Source organism: Neltuma alba, unplaced genomic scaffold (assembly GCF_004799145.2).
Source record: "Neltuma alba isolate B1F8T4 unplaced genomic scaffold, ASM479914v2 tig00012535_pilon, whole genome shotgun sequence".
In the NCBI taxonomy this organism is placed as follows: Eukaryota; Viridiplantae; Streptophyta; class Magnoliopsida; order Fabales; family Fabaceae; genus Neltuma; species Neltuma alba.
This window is the reverse complement of record NW_021637000.1, coordinates 415,027-436,971: the sequence shown is the minus strand read 5'-3', so window position 1 is coordinate 436,971 and position 21,945 is coordinate 415,027. Positions and strand designations below refer to the sequence as shown.

Here is a 21,945-nt window from a genome sequence, read left to right as displayed (position 1 = left end):
CACCGAGGAGTCTGGCTCAATAATCACCTTCCCTCTTCGGAAATTCTGAAGATACTCAAGACCGGTTAACAAGCGCCCACCACGCTGCATCTGCCCACTCTCCTTAGAAAACCTCCTAACTATTTCCCACTTATGGTCCCTATACACAGCCCGCAACCTTCCCCACGCCCCCCCCCCCCCAAAAAAAAGCCCAATTACTCCCGGGATCGGTTCGGCAGTTGGATTTGGTCTAAAAATAATTTAATTCATTTTATCTCTTATATTATTTTTTTTTAAACCAATTTATTTAGTCTATAAATTTATATATAATCTAGTGTTATACATAAATATTTTTATAAAATGATCATATATTTATTATAATTAATTGATGTATTTTATTTTTTTAATTCATTCAAATTAGTTAGTAAAAAATTGTACAAGACGGTGCAGTGATTTTGGGGATGGGTGAGTACCCTATGAAGAGAGGAGATGAAAATCAAGAAAGACATTCAAAGACGTTACTAATTGAGATCGTTCTGTTTCTGTTAATGGCTTATTGATAGAATTGATCTCGAACGGAGTGGATGGTTCATTGTGACCTAAGGATTTGTTGTAACTGGTTTTGGTTAAGCACCGGCCACCGCCTTATGCACCTCGACAGAGGCTCACAGACTTGCGGGATATGCATGGAATTTAGCTGCCAGTAGATTCTCCTACTCTACTTTAGCTTCGGAACAATAAGATGGGGATTCCGGCCATAATAAGATTGGGTTGCGTTAAAGAGCTTCCATCCGTTGGACAAATAGAAATTGATACGTCAAGAGGATTTCTGTGAAAAGAAAAGAGAGTATTGCGCAGGCTAAAATTCAATCGATTAAATCTGAAGTTCACCTACTTTTCTTTACGTCCAAGCTCCCCGAGTGCAGTACGCAGGTAAAGACTAAAGGGAAGCATCTTCTAAGGGGAAGCCTGTATACGTTTACCATGATATTCTTGCTTTCTAAGTACTGCCACTGGAGCTGTTAAGTCAAAATGATTGTCGCGGGCAATGATGATGCTTATCTTATTATGGCCAGCCTTTGGCCTTTTCCCATTCTAAGTATTCATTGACTTTCCCAGCGAGGATTTCCCTCATTCTTTGCACATTAGCATATCAGTGCCAGATATTGCACGAGACAATAATGATAAGGCCTATCCAACCAAGTCCCACTCATTCAGAGGTCAATTGCCTCTATAAAACATTGTTATGGTTTTCCCTAACTACATAACGCATCCAAATTTCATGATTCTTACATTTGCTTATACGTAGCAGACAAATATTGCACTTTGGCACTCCTCCTGGTCACGGTGTTCCCAAGTACCAGTAAATATTGCTCATGGTTTTCAATTCCGTTCTGCCCCTTGGCTTCTCAAAATCTGAAAACTCGTCTTGGTGGATCTAAATTTGGCTGCCTCCCATTGGTGTTTGTCATTGAGGATTTTGGTTGTGAAGGTTCCAGGGCCTAGGCATTCTGAGGTTTGGCTTACAATGACGCCTTTCTTTTATATTGCCGACAAAGGATGCATATTTTCAATAATTGTGAAATTTATCTTTATAAATTATCTCCGATAACTCGGAGCTTCGCCTGGCACCTTCCCTTTAGTCCTCCTGCATTCAACTTTTGGCTGATTCTTACATTGGATGAGGTGTAATTAATAATATTTAACGTTGATATCTCGTCTGAATTTGTTGCTGCAGAATGCAGATGGGTTCTAGCAGGGACCAAAGCTTCGATCGGATTGGGATTTGGAGCAGTTGATGAGAATTCCCCAAAACAGGAATTTGCTGGAGAGCGTTCCAGGGAATAATATGTTCTAGAGCATTCCAAATGGATTTGCAGCTAGAGGATAAGAATTATTGCTCACAGGTACACTTCTATTTTGCAGCATAATCTGTAGCCTGGAAGCAATACTTGTGCTTTCTCGTGAGTAGATTCCGTAATATTTCGCTGTACTGCAATTGATAGAAGCACTAGCAAATATAAACCCTATAGATTTATGTGTCTTGGCCTATAGACCTAATTCAGTTCCTCTGTAATGTCTCTCATAGTAGACCCACGTAAGTAACAACTAACAACCTTATCCAAAACTATCTTTGGCGCGGTAAATGAGTGGTATTTGTGTGCAAAATGGAGAGAGAAACACAGTCAAACTTTATAGCACTTCTGGATGAAAAGATAGAAAGTGCTTTGCATTCCTTTTTATCCTCACTATTGCTTTCTCCCCATAAACTTTGGCTTTAATCATATGCGGCTGACTTTGAAGCTTTTCCTCGCTGGAATTTTTGTTATACGGAAGATATCTAAGCCTCCTATATATATATATATATATATATATATATATATATATATATAATATTAAGTTTATTGGAAAAAGGGCCCTAGTTAGCCTAGATAAGGACTGACTGTAATTATGGACGGTAGAAGCTATAAACTCGATTAAGCACAAATGAGATCAAATAAATGCACGTCTCGCCCCGCCTCTTATCAAATTTGGATGAGATCATAGATGTGTTCCTCTCTAGCCACTAAATCTACAGTAGCACCTTCAAGGCATTCTCCTTTCTCTTTTCGCTCATTCTGGAATTTCAAAATGTACGGAAAGTGGATGTTACACCGCACAGCACTTTATGTGGTCGGGCTAACACCACAGGAGATTGCTGAGTGGGTCGGGCTAACACCACAGGAGATTGCTGAGTGGGAAGATTTCATGACCGCCGTATCCATCAATGGCATGAGACTGAAAGGAAGATGTAGGAGGGGGCCATGCTCCCCTACGTTTTATGCCTGTTGGTGGTGCTCTCGAAAACATGCTCTTCTCACGCATTAAGATACAGGGTACTTTTCTTGATAGTGCGTTTTGTTTTGGATCATAAAGCTGTGAGACGACAAGAAGCCCGCAATTTGCTAGGCCATTAAATTGAAGCATGCTATATTCAAGTGTTACATCAAACGAAAATTCACAAATTAATGCCCGTAATTCAAAAGGGCTTTGTAATTTCCCTCTATCTATCATAGCAGTCTAGCTATAATTTCCTTATTATTACCTGATGAATCCGCCTTTCAAGCCCCACTTTATGTTTTTCTTATCTGTCTTAATGGATAGAGATGAAACCTCACTACGACCAGCATGAAGCTCTCCTTGTTCGACACGTTACTTCAAACTGGTGTGGTCTCTGATACGTAGACAAAACCCTTTTGGGGCTCTGATATTCCGCCATTTGTTTGAAATTTTGCACAAAACTGCATGCGCATGCTGGGACATGATTATTACCACGATAAAGTGAGTGAACCTGCACAAATTTTGTAAAAGCTATCACACCAATATTCAATTATCATTGATGAGCCCCGGTTGATTTGACTGTCGTTTAGGAATCGACATATTATCTCAATCTAAGAATCGCAGCACAAGCAATCATAAACCATATGAAAGTCTGGTGAAAATTTTGGTATCCCCAGTTGTTACTGTAACAGTAAATAACTGTTTCACCTTCAGGACCTAACATTTGTAATATTTGAGTCTCCTGTCCTTTTGCTGTTCTCTTGCTCCTCTGCTTCATAAGGATTTATGTTCTCTGCTGTCAATTTGCACCTTTAAACTATCCATCAAGGGAACAGAAAAAGTTTGTGTGAAAGAACCCATTCCGAACCTAGAACTATCTCCACGCATGTAGCTTGCTTTGTTGTATAACCTCATCCAAATAGATTGTTCCAGTACAAATGATTAAATTATTTGGTGAAACCACCTAGAGCTGGCGATGCTTTTCTCTTGTCACAGACTTACCTACTTTTGGTTAGACTCCACTATCACAATTCACAAATACTCCTATATTGTATTCTCGATCCTTCACTCAATGATCCAAAAACCAAATATCTCCATATTTTTTCTTACAAATTCTAGAGTCCATTATCCTCACTTCTCTTACTTTCCCGAGATTTGATTTAGTAGTTTGGCATTTGCATAGATAAATGTATATTACGTAATGGTAAAAGCCGCTGCTTTTGCTTTTAGAAAGACAAAGCAGATGATAACGGATTTGATTAACCAAAGGCTACATCCTTTTGCAAGTACCAACTTACGGTTACAGCAAAATAGGAGTAGGAACAGTAAGCAAAAAGTGATGAAAGTATTGAAAGACCCTCAATTAAGCCATATTATTAAGGGGGGCCCATTTGGGATCTCTAGGACTGAAGAAGGACGCTTCCACTTTAGAGTTGAGCAGCTTGAGTACTTTCTTAGACTTGATGCACCTTGGTGTCTTGTACTGATTGATTGAAGCCCCTTGGCTAATGAACAAGTCCATCAATGCCTCAAATGTGCCTGCCTCCACCACTCTTATCTCTAGTGGCCCTATTGATTTATCATTGCTCCTGCACCTTCTATACACGTAGTCTAGCTGCTCTTCCACCGCAATACAGCATTCCTCCATCACATGTTGATCAAGTTGATCCCCTGAGCCATGACGTAGGATTTCCCAGTACAGTACATAGTGTCCTGGCATTGATGATGTGTCAGGGTAGCTTGTGTACTCCACGAGCATCGTATCATGAGGCTCTAAAATTTTCTTAGCCATGGTCACGCTCTTGTGCAAATCACCTTCGTTGGTTTTGTCGCTGTCTATGCTGAGTACGACGTTTTTCCTGCATATGAATCGGAACTGTGGAGCTTTGTTGTGGAATCCAACCACCTGAAGCACATCACCGATCCGGTAACGGTACAGTCCTGCATGGTGGTGTACTTGTTAAAGACAGAAATACAAATGGGAAGAGCCTTTAAAATGTGTTTTAACAGAAATACAAATGGGAAGAGCCTTAAAAATGTGTTTTATTTCAATACGAAACTCAAATGCAGCTCTTTTTAATGTGCTATTGTTTATTTCTGTTGGAACTCACCGGCAAAGGTGGTGATGACTAGCTCATAAAAGCAGCCAAGCTTAACATGCACCAAATCCACGAGCTTGTCATTTGGGACTTCCTCGTCATCGTCAAAGTCCATCAGAAGTGTCCCGTTATGTCCAAGGGGAAGGAATTCATAGTAACCCATGTTAGGCAAGAGGGTAAAAGCAACGTCCGCAGGGTTACATAAAGGTTTCAAATTGACCCCAAAGTAACACTCAGAGGAAGCATACATGGTACAAACCAAAGGCAATTTCCCGTCACTGTAATACCTGAGAGCAGGTACATATTGAGCCATAGACCCAGTGACCACAGCATCAATGTACTTGGCCCTAGGCCACAGCTCACATAGAATTCCCTTCCAACATGTTCTGCTGCAGATTTCACTTACCTCGTCAGCAAGATTTGGATCTGGAGAAAGCATCATGGACATGCATAAGCGGCATCCCGGGTCTGTTATGGAAGAATTCAGCTTCCCAGTTCGGATGTCCTCGCATAGGTACTTCCAGTTACGTTCAAGGAAGGAAATGGATCGGAGAAGTGCGGAGGCAAAGACGGCTCCGAGCCTTAGGACTTGATGGCGATGAACCATACCGGCTAGCAACTGACAATACATGCTCTGGTTGCTGTCATTGCAGAGAATGGTTTGGTCAGGGCTTGTGAAATCATTCCATGGATCTCTCGCACGGCCCTTGAAGTGCTTGCTCTTGTAGTAGCTCGTTAACACAGTCCTGGCTGGCAAGCCACAAGGAGTCGACATTTCTGCTTTCACAAAGTACAGAAACATCGCCATCCCCTCGTCAAGTCCAGGGACGTACCTGAAATTCAAATTGGTTCACATCAGATACGTGTCAACTTTGCTCTAGTTAACAACACGCGTATGGTCTAAAGAGTGCACAGAATTTTCAAGCAAAATAATGAACGTTACTGCTAAACGGCAATGGGCCCTCCCCCTACTATTTTATCAATTGTGAGGTCATATCTCGTCCTATTGTTTCGTGTACATGCTTAAAGGAGGGTCGTGATTGAGTTCAGTGACTAAGTGAACGTTCTAAGCGCAGGTAAAGGGGAAAACAAGGGTCACCATGCATAACCTGCTAGAAGAACACTTGAAATTTAAGACAGATGGATTAGTATATTTAACTGATTAATGATTGGCATGATAAGATTATAAACAAAGGTTCGGCGGTCAAGATCTTCAGCAATTGATGGCATCATCTTAGGCTTTCCAGCAGATGTCCCTGAACTGCACATACCAATATCTCCAGGTTAGCATAATCACAAAGTGAAAAACGTAAAGGAATAAGAAATTTTACAAATGACTAGCAGAGGTTTATTGCCTGCATAGCATTTCTGTTATAGGCTGACCAGTGATGAGAGAAGAGTCTTCCCCATTAGCAATTCTCTGGATATAAGGGAAGATTCGTTCATAAGTGATCACGGGAACACATCGCTTAAACTCCGCCGTGTCTGTTATATCAGTTGCTCCCTTCATATACTTACTCAAATACTCAGTTTCCCTATTTTGAGTCAAGATCTGTTTCAAAACACTTTCCTGAACTTCACCAGCCTTCATCGTCAGCCTCTCAATCTCCTCGAGTGCTTCCTTACCTTTGTACTCCAACTTCTTTCCGTCCATGCTCACACAAGGGAGGGAACTGGGGAAAAAAAAAATAGTATGCAAAGTTGACTCAATAGAGTTTATTACTCTTCTTGTTCGCATGGTTTTGAAAATACGCAGTGCATATATATAGAGATAGGTATGTGTATATTATTGGTCCGGCTAGGCAATGCTTCTCAAAATCCTCTTTCTTTGCCTGTCAGTTTTACCTTTTATGCCTTGTCACTACATCATTGCAACCCCGTTGGAAACAACTAGTGCTGATACCATCCATGATGTGGTCCCTATAAAACCTTTACTTCATTTCGGCTCAGTGACTTCAATATAGAGGTAACATGTAAACAATTTACCACCATGCAAAATATTTGCTTAGTAAAATATTGAATATCTTCCTAAAACCATTGGTGGCAAATGCCAAGTAGCAATGATGATCATGTGGTGCTGTTCACAAATTTTCAATCAAATCATGGCTATTTCATCATTTGATTTCACCGCTATGCCTTTGAGAAAATTCATCATTAATGGTGCGGCTAATCACTAACTTCGTTCGGGTTTCTGGGCAAGTTTAGTGAAAGATAAATACAATATGATGTATGAGGCAAAGCATCAAATAACATTAGTATAAATTGTTTCTGTAAAATCTATTGGAAAATGATGTTTTTTGAAAGTGAAGCTCAAATCTGTACCTTTGATAGTGGACCTGAGGCAGAATATCATGTCTATTCTACCAATTTGATAGCAGGACAACATCAGAGAGTTTCAGTAACCGTATATTATACGTAATCATATTGACAGCACTAGCTAAGATGAAATAAGGATCTGGTTCTATTCCATGATTGCCGTACAGATCCTTTCCTGCACTTTCTTTTTGGCTAAAGCACCTGATTAGTTGAGAATTTTTCAGTCTTTTCAAAATGAAGGCAATCTGTTTCAACAGTAATTGAAACCGAGACGTCATTCTTTCAGTATTCTAGGAAGCATTTAGTTGCAAGTATCAAATTGTCATTCATTACCCAGATCAACCACACCCAGACTCCCAGAGAAAAGAGATAAAAACATTTCCATAACATACATTCAGGCTACATTATATTGCCTTTACAAAGAATAGCAGCCCCTTGACTTGTGAAAGATTTAGTTAAACATTTCACTAAATTTAGATTAGGGCTTGCAAATATCCTCATCCTTAACCAGAACAACAATTTTGTGAATGTCAGCAAGACAGAGTACCACAACACCGTTCTCATGTCAAGTTAGCACCTTTTGTCATACTGCTCGTTGGGGCACACTGCTCGTTGTGCGCCCGAAAATTCCAGCCAGACAACGTTGCTAAGGCAATGTTGGTTTTTTTTTTCCCCCTGAACTGGGAAGTTCTAATAATGCAGGAGAAAGTGACATTTTACACTGACTCAATTTTCCATGAAAAGTCGGGTTCAGGATTTCCGTGTCTTCTAACATCCCAGGGGCAATATTCTCTTTGCAGCACTCTCAATAACTTAAGAAGATTACATTCTCCAAAGTAGGAAGATATAAGCTTTGGATAAGTGAGATTACATTCTTGTCCTCAACTAGGGTAGTGCCGCAGTGGAGGAAAGCTTTATTAGACAAGGGATGGACGGAAAACATGTGCAAAACGAGAAGTAGGGACATCTTTAATAAGAGAGAACGTAGGAGTCTTTGGTTTTTGAATTATGTGTGTCATGACGTATACCATTACTCAAAGTAGAGGCAGGATTCTTATTGTAGCGAGAAAGTTGATGGACACAGTTGTATGCTTTTACTCTTTGTTTGTTAGTAGAACGTGCACTGCTTCCGTATACCTTCACTGTTCTCGGCATATCTGGTTGGTTTAAGTGGAATTCATCATTCCAATGTGTCCTCTGCTCTTTTGTGAAATTCCTTTCCTTCCTTTCACCAACTTATGTGGCGCATCGAAACTGGCACACACCTCCACTTACCCGTTCAAGTCCTCTTCAACGGTATTCTCTATTTTTAGGATGAACTCTTTTCCATATACTTTAGCCCTATCAAATTAATAAATAGAGCCTAATACATCGTAGTTTCAGTGGGCGTATACGATACATCGTAAAGTTAGCATGTTTCATTAAATATTCCTATTTATATTCTATGCCGACAGCAAACAACTGAAATGAAAAGCTAAACAGATGGCGCCCTCATTGTAAGGTTTAAAAACCTTGTGTTTCCGTTTCAGCATCAACTCACGAAGATTCCTCTTAAGTTCGCTTTAAGCTTTCCCCTGTTCTGCTCTTGGTGATAGTTGAAAGCATAATACAGGAGCAATTATTTCAAGTAATCGACCTTTGTAAAGTTCACAACTTCTGTTCGACTGTAACTTAAAAATTAATAACAAAATCCTCTGTATCGAGCAGTGTGAGTATTTGTTTCTGAAACTCCACAAATAGAAGATATGGAAGTTTAGATTTGAGGAGTGAATCATTCTCACCTAGTGACGGGAACCAGGGAGGGAAGAAAAAACGAAAGGTTATTTGGAAAAGGAGAGTGAGGATAAATTCCAATGTCCCTCAATACAGACATTAGTGGAATTTTGACGAAAACCATCTCCGTCATGTCCCACCACAGAAATTGGTGGATAAAATGGACAGTGACATTAAATCTCTATTCCACCTTAATTACAGGGAAGTTTTAAGTGCTTTTATCAGTAAGAAGGGAAGACATCATAAGATAAGAAATTTTGAGGTTAAAACCTCTAAACTTTCGAGTTTTATAATATCTACTATTTAAATATGTATTAATCACTTCTTATTCACAGCTGACAGAGTTGAGCAATCACCAGTCCTACTTCCCATCGGCATCATTCAGAACAGAAAAAGACTTAATCAATGACTTCATGATTCAATAGCCTGAAAGTGACTGTTTGATTCGTCAGCGTGAGCCACTAATAATGATGACTGATTTTTTCTTTTTAAATGAACAGTCCCGCCACGAGCCACTTATAGTGCATTTTTCCATATTAGGATGGACTGGAGTGGTGTTGGGAACTCCTGGAAACCTTGCTGCAATATTTCTGTCATAATGGCTTGGGAGCTTCATGATTCCCTTCGCATATAGTAGGGGTATAAATACAGATCAATCTTAATTAAATAATTAATATAAAATATAAAGCTTTTATTCCAGCAAAAAATAAACTTACATAAATTATAAATAATACTCCTCTGGTCTTTAATGGAAGGTTTAATTAACTAATTTAAGTATATTAATGATGTTAGTTAAATTAATTAATATGATATGTTTTTCTTAAAATACCCTAAATATCTTTTTTAATTTCTTCTCTCTCTCCTACTTGATTATTATTAAGAAGTAGAAAAGATAACATGGAAAGGCAACAGGAATGGCAGACCTACTAATGCCAGGAAAAAAGAAGAAGCCCAGGTTCCGGTAGAAGCGCTCTTTCACCCTTAAGGTGACTGGAATAAACCATCTTTTGGGGTGGTTGCAATTCATTCCGAAAATGATATGGTTAGAATTTGGAAATGCGGTTTGTGATTAGAATTAAAGGACTACCTGGTATGATTTATTTTTTCAAAGAGCATGAGAAAAAATACGCAGGCTTAGGAGAAAGATGATTATGCTGTACAAGTACAACGGTCCTAATAGCCATGTCTTTAATGCCTGTGCTCAATCGAAAAAACAAAAAGGAAAGAAAATCTTTTTTTTAATTGCAAAAAAAAAAAAAATCATATTTCATAAGTGAATCAAACGACGCGCAAGTGTCAGTACCAGCAAGCGCTATGTTGGGCCGTTGGGAGGGGGAAGCCTGGGTGGTTTTTGGTGTTGGGCCGAAAATGGGCTAGAGCAATTTTTTGGTACAAATGTGCTGGAGATTCACTGTCTGGACATGGCGTGGAAGGAGACGGTTAGGATACATCAACGGAAGAGAAGTGGCGTGACGGGGTGAATTTTCCCAATGGCTATGGTTGCAGTTGCTTTGCACCACCACTTGCTCTGCTTCTCTAAACGGAAGACCATCACTTCAGCCTTGCTGCACAGACCCGTGCTTCTAAGTTCGAGAAAGAAGGCTCAATCATTTTTCATTTCCTGCTCTTCTTCCTCGTCGTCTACTTCGCAGACTCCAGAAGCTAACACTGAAACCCCGGAATATCACGTCAATCTCGGACTCCAACTCTTCTCCAAAGGACGGGTATTTCCTTCAAATTTTGTAATTCGATCGCTCATTTATATTCCGCTGAATTTAACCATATGGTTGTTTACTAAATACTGGACATTCATCATCAAACCTTTATTTTGGGCTCAATAATCGCTAATTGTTTCCAGACGCGTGAGTTTTTGCCAAAATAAATCCTAAAATGCAATAGCTTCGTTTTTTAAAATCCGTATGGTCTCTGTCGTCGGTGCCCCGCGCGGCCTATAATCACATCTTTAGTGATGGTTGCCGTTAATGCAAATGCAATGTTTAGTATGGGGGGAAAAGTGTTTTGTAGAAAGGAGACGGGAAAGCGCACTGCCTTAACTTATTTCCCTTTTTAAGGCTTTTCCCGATAAAATGCCTGAGTGTTCTTGGGAATGGATTTTTCAGGTTAAGGATGCTTTGGTCCAGTTTGACACTGCTCTTTCTTTGGACCCCAATCCTATGGAAGCCCAAGCTGCGCTTTATAATAAAGCTTGCTGCCATGCATACAGGTATACCTAACTACGAAGATGAACAAGTTGGTTCCCCAATTTCTTATAGGCTTGCAACTTTAGACTTGCCTTTTGCCGCAAGATCACGTAGCATTAAATAGTCCCGCATCTCACTGAGTCATATTCTAATCCTGATAATATTAAAATTCAAGTGATTTAATAAAGGCTTAAGTTATTATATATTTCAGTATCTGTGTAAATGCTTTTTAATTTATCCATTTTTTGTTTTGTTACTAATTTTATGAAGAGGGGAAGGAAATAAAGCAGCTGATTGTCTGCGTACAGCTTTGAAGGAATACAACCTAAAATTTGGTACCATTCTCAATGATCCAGACTTGGCCTCTTTCAGGGCTATGCCTGAATTCAAACAACTACAAGAAGAGGTAGTTCCCACTCAATCTTTAGGCGTTTTGCAATACCAAGTTGTCCGGTCTTGTATATTCTGTTTTAACAACTTACAGACTTAGTATATTGTATAAAACCTGTGATTGAAATTCTTAATCTATGTTGTCCCGGGGACACTACATAATCTGTAATAGGATATCAGTGAGAAGATAATGAGACAAAAAAAATAATTTGTTGAACTTGAGACTCTTCTTTGAGTCCTAACTTATCCTGAATGGAATTTTTTGACGTTGACTAATTGTATTTTCGTGCTACATTAACAGGCCAGGCTAGGCGGTGAAGATATTGGCTATAGTTTTCGGAGAGACTTAAAACTTATTAGTGAAGTTCAAGCACCATTCCGTGGAATTAGGAGATTCTTCTATATAGCATTTACTGCAGCTGCAGGAATTTCTATGTTCTTTACTGTGCCCAGGCTATTTCGTGCTATTAAAGGTGGGGATGATGCTCCTGATCTTTGGGAAACTGCTGGGAATGCCGCCATCAACATTGGAGGTGAACAGAGACGTATCTTAAATTCCTGATTTGAGAATTCAGGTTTAGGTTGTACTAACTAGATCTCATGACAAACTACGTGATAGTTTTTACATTGAAGATAACCGTGTTATGTGCCACCTCACAAAATCCTTTTAAGTTGCTTCGTTAAATGACTAAACATTGGAATCAGCAATGTGCAGGTATCATTGTTCTTGTGGCTTTATTCTTGTGGGATAATAAAAAAGAAGAGGAACAACTTGCACAGATATCACGAGATGAGACACTATCAAGGTTGCCTTTGCGCCTTTCAACTAATCGCATAGTAGAACTCGTGCAGCTACGGGACACAGTTAGACCAGTCAGTATTGTTGCTTAACATTTTTAAGTTTCTGTGTGACCCTGCTTCACAGCCCACACAAGTTCAACTTGAGATTGTTGTCTTTTAATTATTTGAAACTCTGAGTTCACTTTATTTTGATAATTTTCTGAGTAATAGGGTTATTAATGTTCCATTATTTAACTGAAGCTAGGGTTTTAGGTTATATTAGCAGGGAAAAAAGAAACAGTATCTCTGGCTTTGCAAAGAGCAGAGAGGTTTCGCGCTGAGCTCCTTAGACGTGGTGTTCTGTTGGTTCCTATAATTTGGGGAGAAGGTAGGGAAGCGAAAATTGAGAAGAAAGGTTTTGGTCTTCCATCAAAAGCTGCTGCATCTCTCCCGTCCATTGGAGTGAGACTCGATTCTTATCTTGTGTATTTATGAGATCGGCATATTATATCTGTAACTGTTGCTAGTATTTCTATCATAAAGTGAGCGCGGTGTCTATCTGCCTTTTTTATTTGTGCATGTCTGCACGCAGGTGTTGAATTTATATTCTTAACGATACCCTTTTCCGAGGTGCTACAAAAGTAACATACGAAGCAACTCAATTTGTTTTTAAAAGAAAGTGAAAAGTAATGACTGATTATATTATTATGGTGCACCCTGTGTTTTGGGAACCATTTATGAAACACGTGAATGGAGAATATTTACATTAACGTGGCTGTCTGAATCGTCTTTTCATAAAAACTTTTTGTTCTATCAGAATGCTAACTGATAAAACTATGGTAGGAAGATTTTGATGAGCGAACCCAATCCATAGTTGCAAAATCCAAGTTGAAAGCTGAAATTAGGTTCAAGGCTGAGGTTATATCGCCAGCAGAATGGGAAAGGTAACATGCTGTTGTATTTTCTCTTAAATGTTGGTTTCGAAATTGCAGGAAAATAGCATCAATATATAGATGATGAAAAGTTGGATTGATGCGAACCAGTATTGCTGGTTGGACGTAGGCAGAAAGAAAGAGGAGACATAATCTATATGCTGTGCATCATAATTGCATGCTAACACACTTTAACTTATCTAGGTGGATAAGGGATCAGCAGAAGGCTGAAGGAGTTACTCCTGGTGAAGATGTCTACATTATACTGCGGTTAGATGGCCGCGTTCGAAGATCAGGGAGAGTAAGTTCAATATTGGAGTGAATTCGTTTTTCTTTTCTTCCCTTGGATACAGAATTTCCATGTGCTCGCAAGCATGCTGGACAATAACAATAAGGCCTTATCCCACTAGCCAAATTTATTCTATCTACTTGCTAGACGACAAAGATTAAACATATGGAATTCCAGTATAGTATTAAAACCAGCACATTGATGGGGATGTCTTTTCTTGCTGTAATCAACGATGGGAATAATTTGACGGATAATTAGACATGGATTTTTTCACCTCTTAATTGTGGCCGAAAAAACTTTACCACTATAAGTGATGACTGCTAATGCGCTCGCAGGGTATGCCTGACTGGCAGCAAATTGTGCAAGAGCTGCCACCAATTGAAGCAATACTAAGCAAGCTAGAAAGATGAGGATTATGGAGTATTAATATTCCGTTGCCTGTTCTTCTTCGAGAATTTGGGTGGTTACAAGAATCTCCTATCTTTTGCCCAAGCTTTGTTCTAATCCCGTTGGCATCATCCTGGATCACCAGAGAACCTTTCCTGGATCCTTAAAGCTACTTAGTACTTGCGACGATAATTTTATCTCTGCAAAATTATTTTCTGAAATCTGTAACGTGAATAGTACAGTTCAGTCCAAAGGGGGGGAAAAAACAATGATACAGGTGATACTATATATGAAGAAAGTAAAAGGATACTTTTCTTTTGGCCTCAAAAGTAGGAGACTTGAGCATTGCTTTGTATGCATTATTCGAGAAATCCGTATTGTTTAATTTAGGTTCCAGCTGTATGTAGACGGATTTCCCTTTTCTCTCTACCAAATCTTGCACCCACTAAATTCATTGAATTTGCTAAACGATTTTGCTTATTTATCAATCTATTCATTTTATCATGACGTTTTTAAATTGCATTTTTTTTGTGAAAATTTTAAATCGTATTTGCTAATTGTTGTAAACTTAATCAGATATGTTTTGTGCGGTGTGCGTTTATATAGCAATAGTGTTTTTTATAAGTAATCATATAATTCTTCTCTTTCAAAATATTACGATGAGGTATTTGTAGAATGAAATTACAAATTTTTAATGGTGAGTATATGTATTATAAAACATTATTAATTTTGATTATGAAAATATTATATTTTAAATTCTGTATTTACTTCTTGTCTTTTTAACATTTCCTGTTTGAAACAGGTAGCAGCATATAATTAGAATAAAATTAATTTGTTGATAATAAAATTAATTTTTTCCGGAGGGGAAGGTAGGAATAAACTGTGTTTTGGCCTGAAATAAACTGTGTGAAGTATAAGGCACCTTGCACTGGCATGGCTATCATGGTATGAATTCTGTCTGGGGTAGGTGGGTTTCCCCGTTTGGTAGTGTCCGAGAAACGAAGTCGTTACTGGGATAAGCAAGAGGGCGGGGCTTCCAGAAGGCGGCGCTTAATTTCAAGCAACGCCTGAAACCTCGGTAGTTAGAGAAGAGCCTTTGTTTCAATCCCATGATGGATGAATTGGTCAAAGGGCTCAATCAGTAATCAGTTGGTTTTTGAGGCCCAATCTTTGATTCTGCATCTATGCTTTGAATCTTAACCTTCCTTTAATCATATAATAAGGTAATCAAGCATCCTTTCCTTCCTCCAATCATTTTCTTGGTAGGTTTTGAGGGCTCTCCCTCCTCACGCTTCCCTACTTTCTTCTCTGCAATTCTTCCCACTTCTGAACTTCCCATATTCCATTCCGACTGACGTGGGAGGTTGGGGGGGATGGAGTGGCATTTTGGTAAAATCATCTTAAGGCAAAGCGCCCTTGTACCGTATAAAACCCCGACGCTTCGTTCGAGAGAAGTTGCCAAACGCCTAAACGTCAGTTGGCTCACATTCTCCAAGCAATTAAATTAAAATACATCGGGCAAAATTAAAAGACTGTCCCGATAGAAATAGAGCAGTGAAGAAGCAGCAACAAGGAGAAGCAAGCAATGGCAGCGGCAAGCTTTTCGGGTCTCCTCGCCTTGTTGTTCATGGTGGCCTCCTTCGTCACATATCCTGTCACGGCGGCCACAGTCGGCGACTACCGGCTGCGGTGGGTGCCAGTGAGAGGCGGGTGCGAAGGCTCCATAGAGGAGTGCATGGGAGAGGGAGGGACGATGGAGATGGAGATGAGCCGGCGCATCTTAGCGACGTCACAGTATATAAGCTATAGGGCGCTGCAGAGGAACACGGTGCCGTGCTCTCAGAAAGGTGCGTCCTACTACAACTGCCAACCAGGTGCGGCAGCTAACCCTTACACCCGAGGCTGCGCCGCCATCACTCGTTGCCGCACTAATTAGTATTATATTCGACGTCTATTCTGAGTAAGGCTTGTGGTGGTGTTCGTTTCTAGTGTTTCTCTTTCGTTATTCCTACTTGCTTGTGTAAAAGATGTGAACTTATTGTGCGCTTTAATTTGGCTCATGGTTTGCATATACCAGATGCAAGCGATGCCATATGTATAAAGTTATTTACTCAGATATGTTCGTACATAGCTTTTATTGCCGATAGTAAATTAGATCTTTGGGACATGAGCTACGGAAGTAAGTGAAGTGGATAGTTTATTAGGTTCATCAAACTACATGAAAATTCACGTTGTGTCATCATCTCCGGCGGCTCACGTGGGATTATGAGTAGTTTAGAATATCTAGCTCGGGCAATCATTTGAAACTAACTGCGCGTCAAGTTAGATAATAGTCTTGGGTTTAGGAACTACGGCTATGGGGGATGCACTTTTCTCCATGGGGATGTGAGCCAAACTTCTTCTTTCAAGCTATCCGCGGGGCGCTTTTAGTTTCACCCCACCAAATATAGAAATTGATAGATTACAGAGTCTAGTTTCTACTATGAGTCACTTTCTTAGAGGAATGCAGGTGGTTTATTATAAGTGGTGAAAATACGGTATTAATTACATTTTTTAAATATTATTCAAAGTTTTATGCAATTTTTGTTAGATAGGATGTAATTAATGGTTTCAAATATGACTTAAAAAAATCATTTTTAAACAAATTTAATAACTTGGTTTTGTTGAAATGGTTGAGGGTGTGTTACTGTGTTATAACAGAGACAGGAGCGATGCTTATTTTGGGTTGTGACAACGGCGGTCGTAATGAAATTACTGTAAACTAGCTTCTGTACTCTGTTACGTGCACAAGATATTAAGCCTTTACTTGGTCTGAGGAGAATGGCGAGAAAGGATGAATAAATTTTAACGAGTTTAGTTTTGAAAAAAGTAAATAGACGCAGTTGTAAATTTTTAAGAGAAAAAAAAGTCGTAATATTTTGAACAACTCTCCACTGGATCGGGTTGGGCAGCCCAACTGTTGTCAAAACTGACCATTGTACGAGGGAAGCCCGCAAGACATTACAACATCAAATGGTGGTAGCCTAGCAGCATCACTATCCAAAAAGGACGTCCATTCTTGGAATTGGCATCACGTTATTGACTAGCGTCGGGCGTCATAAAATCACTCGTGAGAAATAGAAGCGAGAGAGATTTATATCAATAAAATCACAACTGTGCTCTGAAAATTTGAAATGAACAGATGCAAATTGCAACCAAAGAGGAGAACATTTGACCATTTGAAACGTTGACGACATACCAGAGAGGTGATGGGAATAAAGACTAGATTAGGACAATACTTACCACAGTGAAAGAACGCAAATATGCAATGTAAAATCTCCTAGCCAATAGAAAGGAACCAGATTATGAGCCAAAACTTTAAAATGAAAAACACAATTCCTGTTCCTTTTCCTTTTTCCTTTCCCCCCTAAATATACCAACTTCCTAATTGCGAACAATTAATAACAGGACCTGAATGGCCTAGCTACTAAGACCCTAAAAATATCATTGATGACCAGGCTCAAAATTCTACCACCAGACTGGAAGAAAGTTGTTCCTAGATAAGAGTGGAAAATATTTCTGAATCAATTAGACCACGTTCAAAAACAGAAATCACCTGTTACTGAAATTAGAGTTAATTCCTCAGCAAGCTCACGCAATTGATATCTTTCAAATACCAAGCACAACCAATGCCTTAGCAGTTACAATTTGACCCGGACCGGTGTTCAATTAGAGTTAAATGGTAAAAACACCAATTCATGTGGTAGAACAAGTTCACAGTGATAAAGGCGCGAACGAATATGATAACGGGCTAACCAATTCAATCAAGAAAAAGAAACCATAGCCATGACCAACGCAGTGGGATTTTTCCACCTTCTCCACTCAACTACAAAACGTGACGCTTGAGTTGATTAGTTCGTATGCGAATTAAAACTGAAGGCATTTGATCACGGTTACAATTCAGATTCATGACTAGAAATACTGAAACAGGGAAAACGATAGAAGACCCGTAAACTTGGGAAGTCAAAGAGCAGTTTCACCAGCACAAAACATGATGATTTGCTTCAAACACGGAAGAGTCCGAAGGCTTTCAATAATCCTTAGGTTCAATGCTAATGTAGTTCGGGTCATACCTGAAGTAGCAAATGTCTGCGGCATTTCCATCTTCCCCGCAAAGCTGACAGGTTTCACCGCTTTCATCTGCATGTGACCTTTCTGCTTTACATAGTTCCAATTGATTCTCAAAAGTGAGCAGTGAGGCCAGAAAATCGATCCACGTAAGATTCTTCTTTAGTGCCAGGTTGCACACAATGGCATCATAATCTGCATCCAAACCTGCAAGGGTTCGAGCTATTAAATCATCGAGAGGGAATGGTCTCCGAACGAAAGCAAGATTGTCAGAAATGGATTTCATCTTGGCTAAATATTCCTCCATCTTCATCGCCCCTTTTCGGGGCTGGCGCAGGTCACTCATATAGAGCGGAATCCTGGACTTAGCATAAACCTTTGATAGGTCTTCGGCAGCCTTCCAGAGCTCCTTGGATGTATTGCGGTTCGGCATTTGAGAGGCCATACCAACCGTCATTGTGCTGTATAACCATGCCAGGAGCAATTGATCAGTAGCAATCCACTCTTCAAAGGCTGGGTTAATCTTACTTCCTTCGTCTTCAGAAAGGAATTCAAGCGGACAAGAAGTGACGTCCGTGATGTGTCCTTCAAGATTGTGGCCCCTAATGAGAGGAAGAATCACTGACCGCCAAAGCAGATAATTGCCTGTGTCCAACTTCACAGAGCACGTTAGGAGGAGAGGGCTGAACAAAGACGGAGGAGTGTTTTTCTGCATACTTGACAGAGGTGAAGCATTTCCAGCAGCGGAAACGGCACTGCTGGCGTCGCCGGACTCCATGGCGTTTGCTACGATAGCTTTCTCACAGCTGGCTAGGAGGTTTGTTACTGGGGACTTAAGAAATACTAACATGCGGCGAAATGGTGACCAAATTCGTTGGGTGAAAAAATATGATTGAGACACGTGTAGGATGAAGATTACACAAGCGGTTATTGCAAAGAGGCAGAGCGCAGAGCGCAGAGCGACGGTGCGTGCCGTGGGGATGAAGGCATCTTGTGGTGAGGTGGGGCGTGAGGTGATTTGGGATGCAATGCTTTAGCGGATGCAATTCAGGCCTGCTCTGCCTCTGCACCGAACGAAGTGGATTGAGAGCGCCCACATGCTTAAACTAATGGTTGGTCTGCTCTACGGGGGGCATTCTTGTCAATATCGTCCTCTGGATTCCCTTATTTAGCTCCCACTTTTCTCACCCGCGCAGTCCATCGCAGCACAACACCTGCCCCCCGGCTGGTCAGGTTCTATTGTTTTGAATGGTGGCGGCCTTATTCTGCCTTGAAATTTTATGCGGGGATTAAGTGAATCAATCTCTCAATCACATCGCATGATCGCATCCTTGGTCAGGCATGAGAAATGCACACACGTGTTAATGGTATAAACCAAGAGAAATAAGAGCTTAGTCATTAAATATGTCATGAAATAATAAAATTGTCTTTAATATTATATTTTATTATTTCTAATCTCTCTTCTCTTTCTCATATATTTAATAGGGAAAATTATATTAATTATCTTAACAACATCTTATATTTTGAACAATAATTTTTTTCAACTTACTTCTTATATTATAAATCATGAAGTATTTAACAAGTGAGATTAGAATAGTGGCTTATTGACGGGTTGTCAAAGAATACAGGGAATGCTTATGCTCTCATTAACCTCATGGCCCCCTTCACCTGCATTAATGTTTCCTCGTCCTTAGGACTGATGATCTAATAAGTCATCTATCTATCTATATATATATATTATTAATGCAGTATGAGATATTTTTGATGATATACTACATTTAATCCTTAATATAGGAACTGGGTAATTAATTTAGAAATATTAAGATAGCTAGTTAAATTGGTACAAATGTGTTTATTTTTTTAAACTACCCTCTTTAATCATGTTCAATAAAATTATCCATTGATGGGAACACTTACCGTTAATAAGAATACTTTACAAAAATCATTATAAATTTGAGAGATAAATTAAATTAAAATATTGTATTTAAAATCAAATATAATCTCCAGAGGTAGCATGTATCTTTAACTAATTAATTATATACGCTCTTTAATACAAGAGTTAGTTGATTAATTTAAATAGATTAAAAAAATTAATTAAACTAGTTATTTATAATAAATAGGTGTTGTTTTTTTTTAAAATATCATTGCTAATCAAGTATATTATGTAAAATTAGCATTATTACAAGAATTATCTTAAAAATAGATAAATATAAAAATAAAATAAATTAAAATCTCATATTTATAATTAAAATAAAAATCAAATAAGTTTATATATTAAAAACCGGAGATACTTTCTTGATAACACTGTATTAGTGACCTTTTTATTTTCGCATTAGCGGACGTGTATATGTTATCATTTGAGGTTGGAACACTCGGACTCAAAACAGGCCGATAGAGAATCGACCAAACGAGAAAACACAACGATAGAGACACGCAGTCGGCAGGGCAATTCAACAGGTGTCAGGGTATGGCAATGGATAGGGCCCATTTGCCCTTATCCACACTCTCATGACAAAGGAGACATTTTAAACATCACCCCGTGACGTGTCATTTGACGGAGGTGCCACCTCCTGCATCTCAAACATAATTCTGCTGCGTCGGCAAAGATTAGTCGCAAACTAAAATAACGACCTCGATCCCATGCGGACAGCGTCTCTTGTAAGTTGTAACTACTGAGTTACAGCCGCGTAGTCCTTGGCGGTCAACAACATTGAATCTCCTCCATCCACCTGTCAACCCCAAACAGACTCCCCAGAAAGACTCGCTCTCCCTTATAAAGCTCCCCAGCCTGAATTAAAACACCTCCCATGACATTCGCTGCTCTCTCTCTTTCCAAAAATATGGCTTCCCAGGAACTCAAACGGCGATTCAAAGACGACCCAAACAACACCGCCACAGCCACCGCCACCACCACGGACGGCCAGAGAAATATGGGTGGTAAAATCAAAGACAAGAAAATGGCCATGGCCAAACGAGGCCTCAGATCGCTCACCATAGCAGTGGCCGTTCCTCTCTCCCTTTCCCTGCTCAGCGCCTACGTGGGCTCCAGCACAAGTCACGCCAGCGTCGCCCCTATAGCTTACGGAAAGCCCTTCTGGTTCCCGCCCATGTGGGCCCTACATCTGACGTGTCCGGCGTCGTGCTTCTTGATGGGCCTCGCCGCTTGGATGGTGTGGGCCAACGGGGGCTTTCATAGGTACCCCAACGCTCTCTTGTTTTACTTGACCCAGCTTTTCTTGACTCTGCTCTGGGATCCGCTGGTGTTCGGGGTGGGGGCGACGCGGACCGGATTGATTCTGTGTTTCGGAATGTTCGGAGCCATGGTCGGGTGTTATCGTCTGTTTGGGCAGGTGAATCCCATCTCAGGTGATTTGATAAAGCCCTGTTTGGCATGGACCGCTTTCCTCTCTCTTGTAAATCTTAGGCTCGTTTTTGTTTGAAGTCATTCCAAGTTCCAACCTTCTTGTGAAAACCGAGCGAAGCAGTGTGAAGCAGGTGTAGAAATTAATGCGGTGTCAAAGGGTCAGCTTACAGTGTATACGCCACGCGATGTGAATATTTGCCAGTGTTTTGTATGTTACGCCCCCTTCATGTGAGACAGTGAGAGGCGGTTTGTCCTTATGGATTGCCTTTTCCATTGGTTTGTGTCCCTCCTTGTTGAGACTTCGTATTGTTATCTGTGACCGTAGGCCACAGTGACTATTAATGGTATTTATACGACATTGCTTGGTCCTGCTGCTGAAATTGAGAAATATGGGACGCTTCGGGTGATGATTAATGCGGAGAGTTTGTATCTTTTTAGAAAAATTGATTATTGCCTCCCAAAAAAAAGCGAAACATTAATCGCTGGTTTATGCAGTCCACCCCATTCT

At 39.9% G+C, this 21,945-nt stretch overlaps 4 protein-coding genes across 7 annotated transcripts; 3 read left to right on the top strand and 1 right to left on the bottom strand.

Annotated features, from left to right (window-relative positions):
- Positions 1-577: 577 nt before the first annotated feature.
- On the top strand, positions 578-14,467 carry LOC114728367 (protein LOW PSII ACCUMULATION 1, chloroplastic). Of its 4 annotated transcripts, XM_028915258.1 has the most exons (11): positions 578-1,199; positions 1,292-1,495; positions 1,718-1,886; positions 11,108-11,211; positions 11,459-11,594; positions 11,880-12,111; positions 12,294-12,451; positions 12,632-12,820; positions 13,202-13,302; positions 13,495-13,591; positions 13,915-14,467. In XM_028915258.1, the coding sequence occupies exons 3-11, from the start codon at positions 1,848-1,850 to the stop codon at positions 13,987-13,989; spliced, it is 1,131 nt and encodes a 376-aa protein (XP_028771091.1). In that variant the 5' UTR covers positions 578-1,199; positions 1,292-1,495; positions 1,718-1,847; the 3' UTR covers positions 13,990-14,467. The 4 variants fall into 4 exon arrangements, 3 of the variants coding, with proteins under 3 accessions (XP_028771091.1, XP_028771093.1, XP_028771090.1); XM_028915260.1 differs by having other exon boundaries at positions 578-1,495; positions 1,725-1,886; XM_028915257.1 differs by lacking the exons at positions 578-1,199; positions 1,292-1,495; positions 1,718-1,886 and adding an exon at positions 10,384-10,711.
- LOC114728366 (putative indole-3-acetic acid-amido synthetase GH3.9) lies at positions 4,002-7,871 on the bottom strand. The gene is made up of 5 exons (XM_028915256.1): positions 6,744-7,871; positions 6,254-6,571; positions 6,058-6,159; positions 4,911-5,731; positions 4,002-4,740 (listed from the first exon to the last, which is right to left on the bottom strand). Exons 1-5 carry the CDS (start codon positions 6,806-6,808, stop codon positions 4,163-4,165), a joined length of 1,884 nt encoding a protein of 627 aa, XP_028771089.1. The 5' UTR covers positions 6,809-7,871; the 3' UTR covers positions 4,002-4,162.
- Positions 14,468-15,300: 833 nt separating the features above from the next.
- LOC114728479 (rapid alkalinization factor-like) lies at positions 15,301-16,372 on the top strand. The gene has a single exon (XM_028915398.1). It carries the CDS (start codon positions 15,552-15,554, stop codon positions 15,900-15,902), a length of 351 nt encoding a protein of 116 aa, XP_028771231.1. The 5' UTR covers positions 15,301-15,551; the 3' UTR covers positions 15,903-16,372.
- Positions 16,373-20,900: 4,528 nt separating this feature from the next.
- LOC114728442 (translocator protein homolog) lies at positions 20,901-21,817 on the top strand. Its single transcript, XM_028915351.1, has one exon. It carries the CDS (start codon positions 20,914-20,916, stop codon positions 21,511-21,513), a length of 600 nt encoding a protein of 199 aa, XP_028771184.1. The 5' UTR covers positions 20,901-20,913; the 3' UTR covers positions 21,514-21,817.
- Positions 21,818-21,945: the final 128 nt, after the last annotated feature.

Bases quoted from the DNA above. Each gene is read 5' to 3' on its own strand.
- LOC114728366 (XM_028915256.1), bottom strand. From the start codon at position 6,808: ATGGATGGTATCAGCACTAGTTGTTTCCAACGGGGTTGCAATGATGTA. The intron at 6,572-6,743 runs GTAAAACTGACA...TTTTTTCCCCAG, and splicing joins GTAGTGACAAGGCATAAAAG to TTCCCTCCCTTGTGTGAGCA. The intron at 6,160-6,253 runs GCAATAAACCTC...TGGTATGTGCAG, and splicing joins ATAACAGAAATGCTATGCAG to TTCAGGGACATCTGCTGGAA.
- LOC114728367 (XM_028915257.1), top strand. From the start codon at position 10,478: ATGGCTATGGTTGCAGTTGCTTTGCACCACCACTTGCTCTGCTTCTCT. The intron at 13,303-13,494 runs GTAACATGCTGT...TAACTTATCTAG, and splicing joins TCGCCAGCAGAATGGGAAAG to GTGGATAAGGGATCAGCAGA. The intron at 13,592-13,914 runs GTAAGTTCAATA...ATGCGCTCGCAG, and splicing joins GCGTTCGAAGATCAGGGAGA to GGTATGCCTGACTGGCAGCA.
- LOC114728479 (XM_028915398.1), top strand. From the start codon at position 15,552: ATGGCAGCGGCAAGCTTTTCGGGTCTCCTCGCCTTGTTGTTCATGGTG.
- LOC114728442 (XM_028915351.1), top strand. From the start codon at position 20,914: ATGGCTTCCCAGGAACTCAAACGGCGATTCAAAGACGACCCAAACAAC.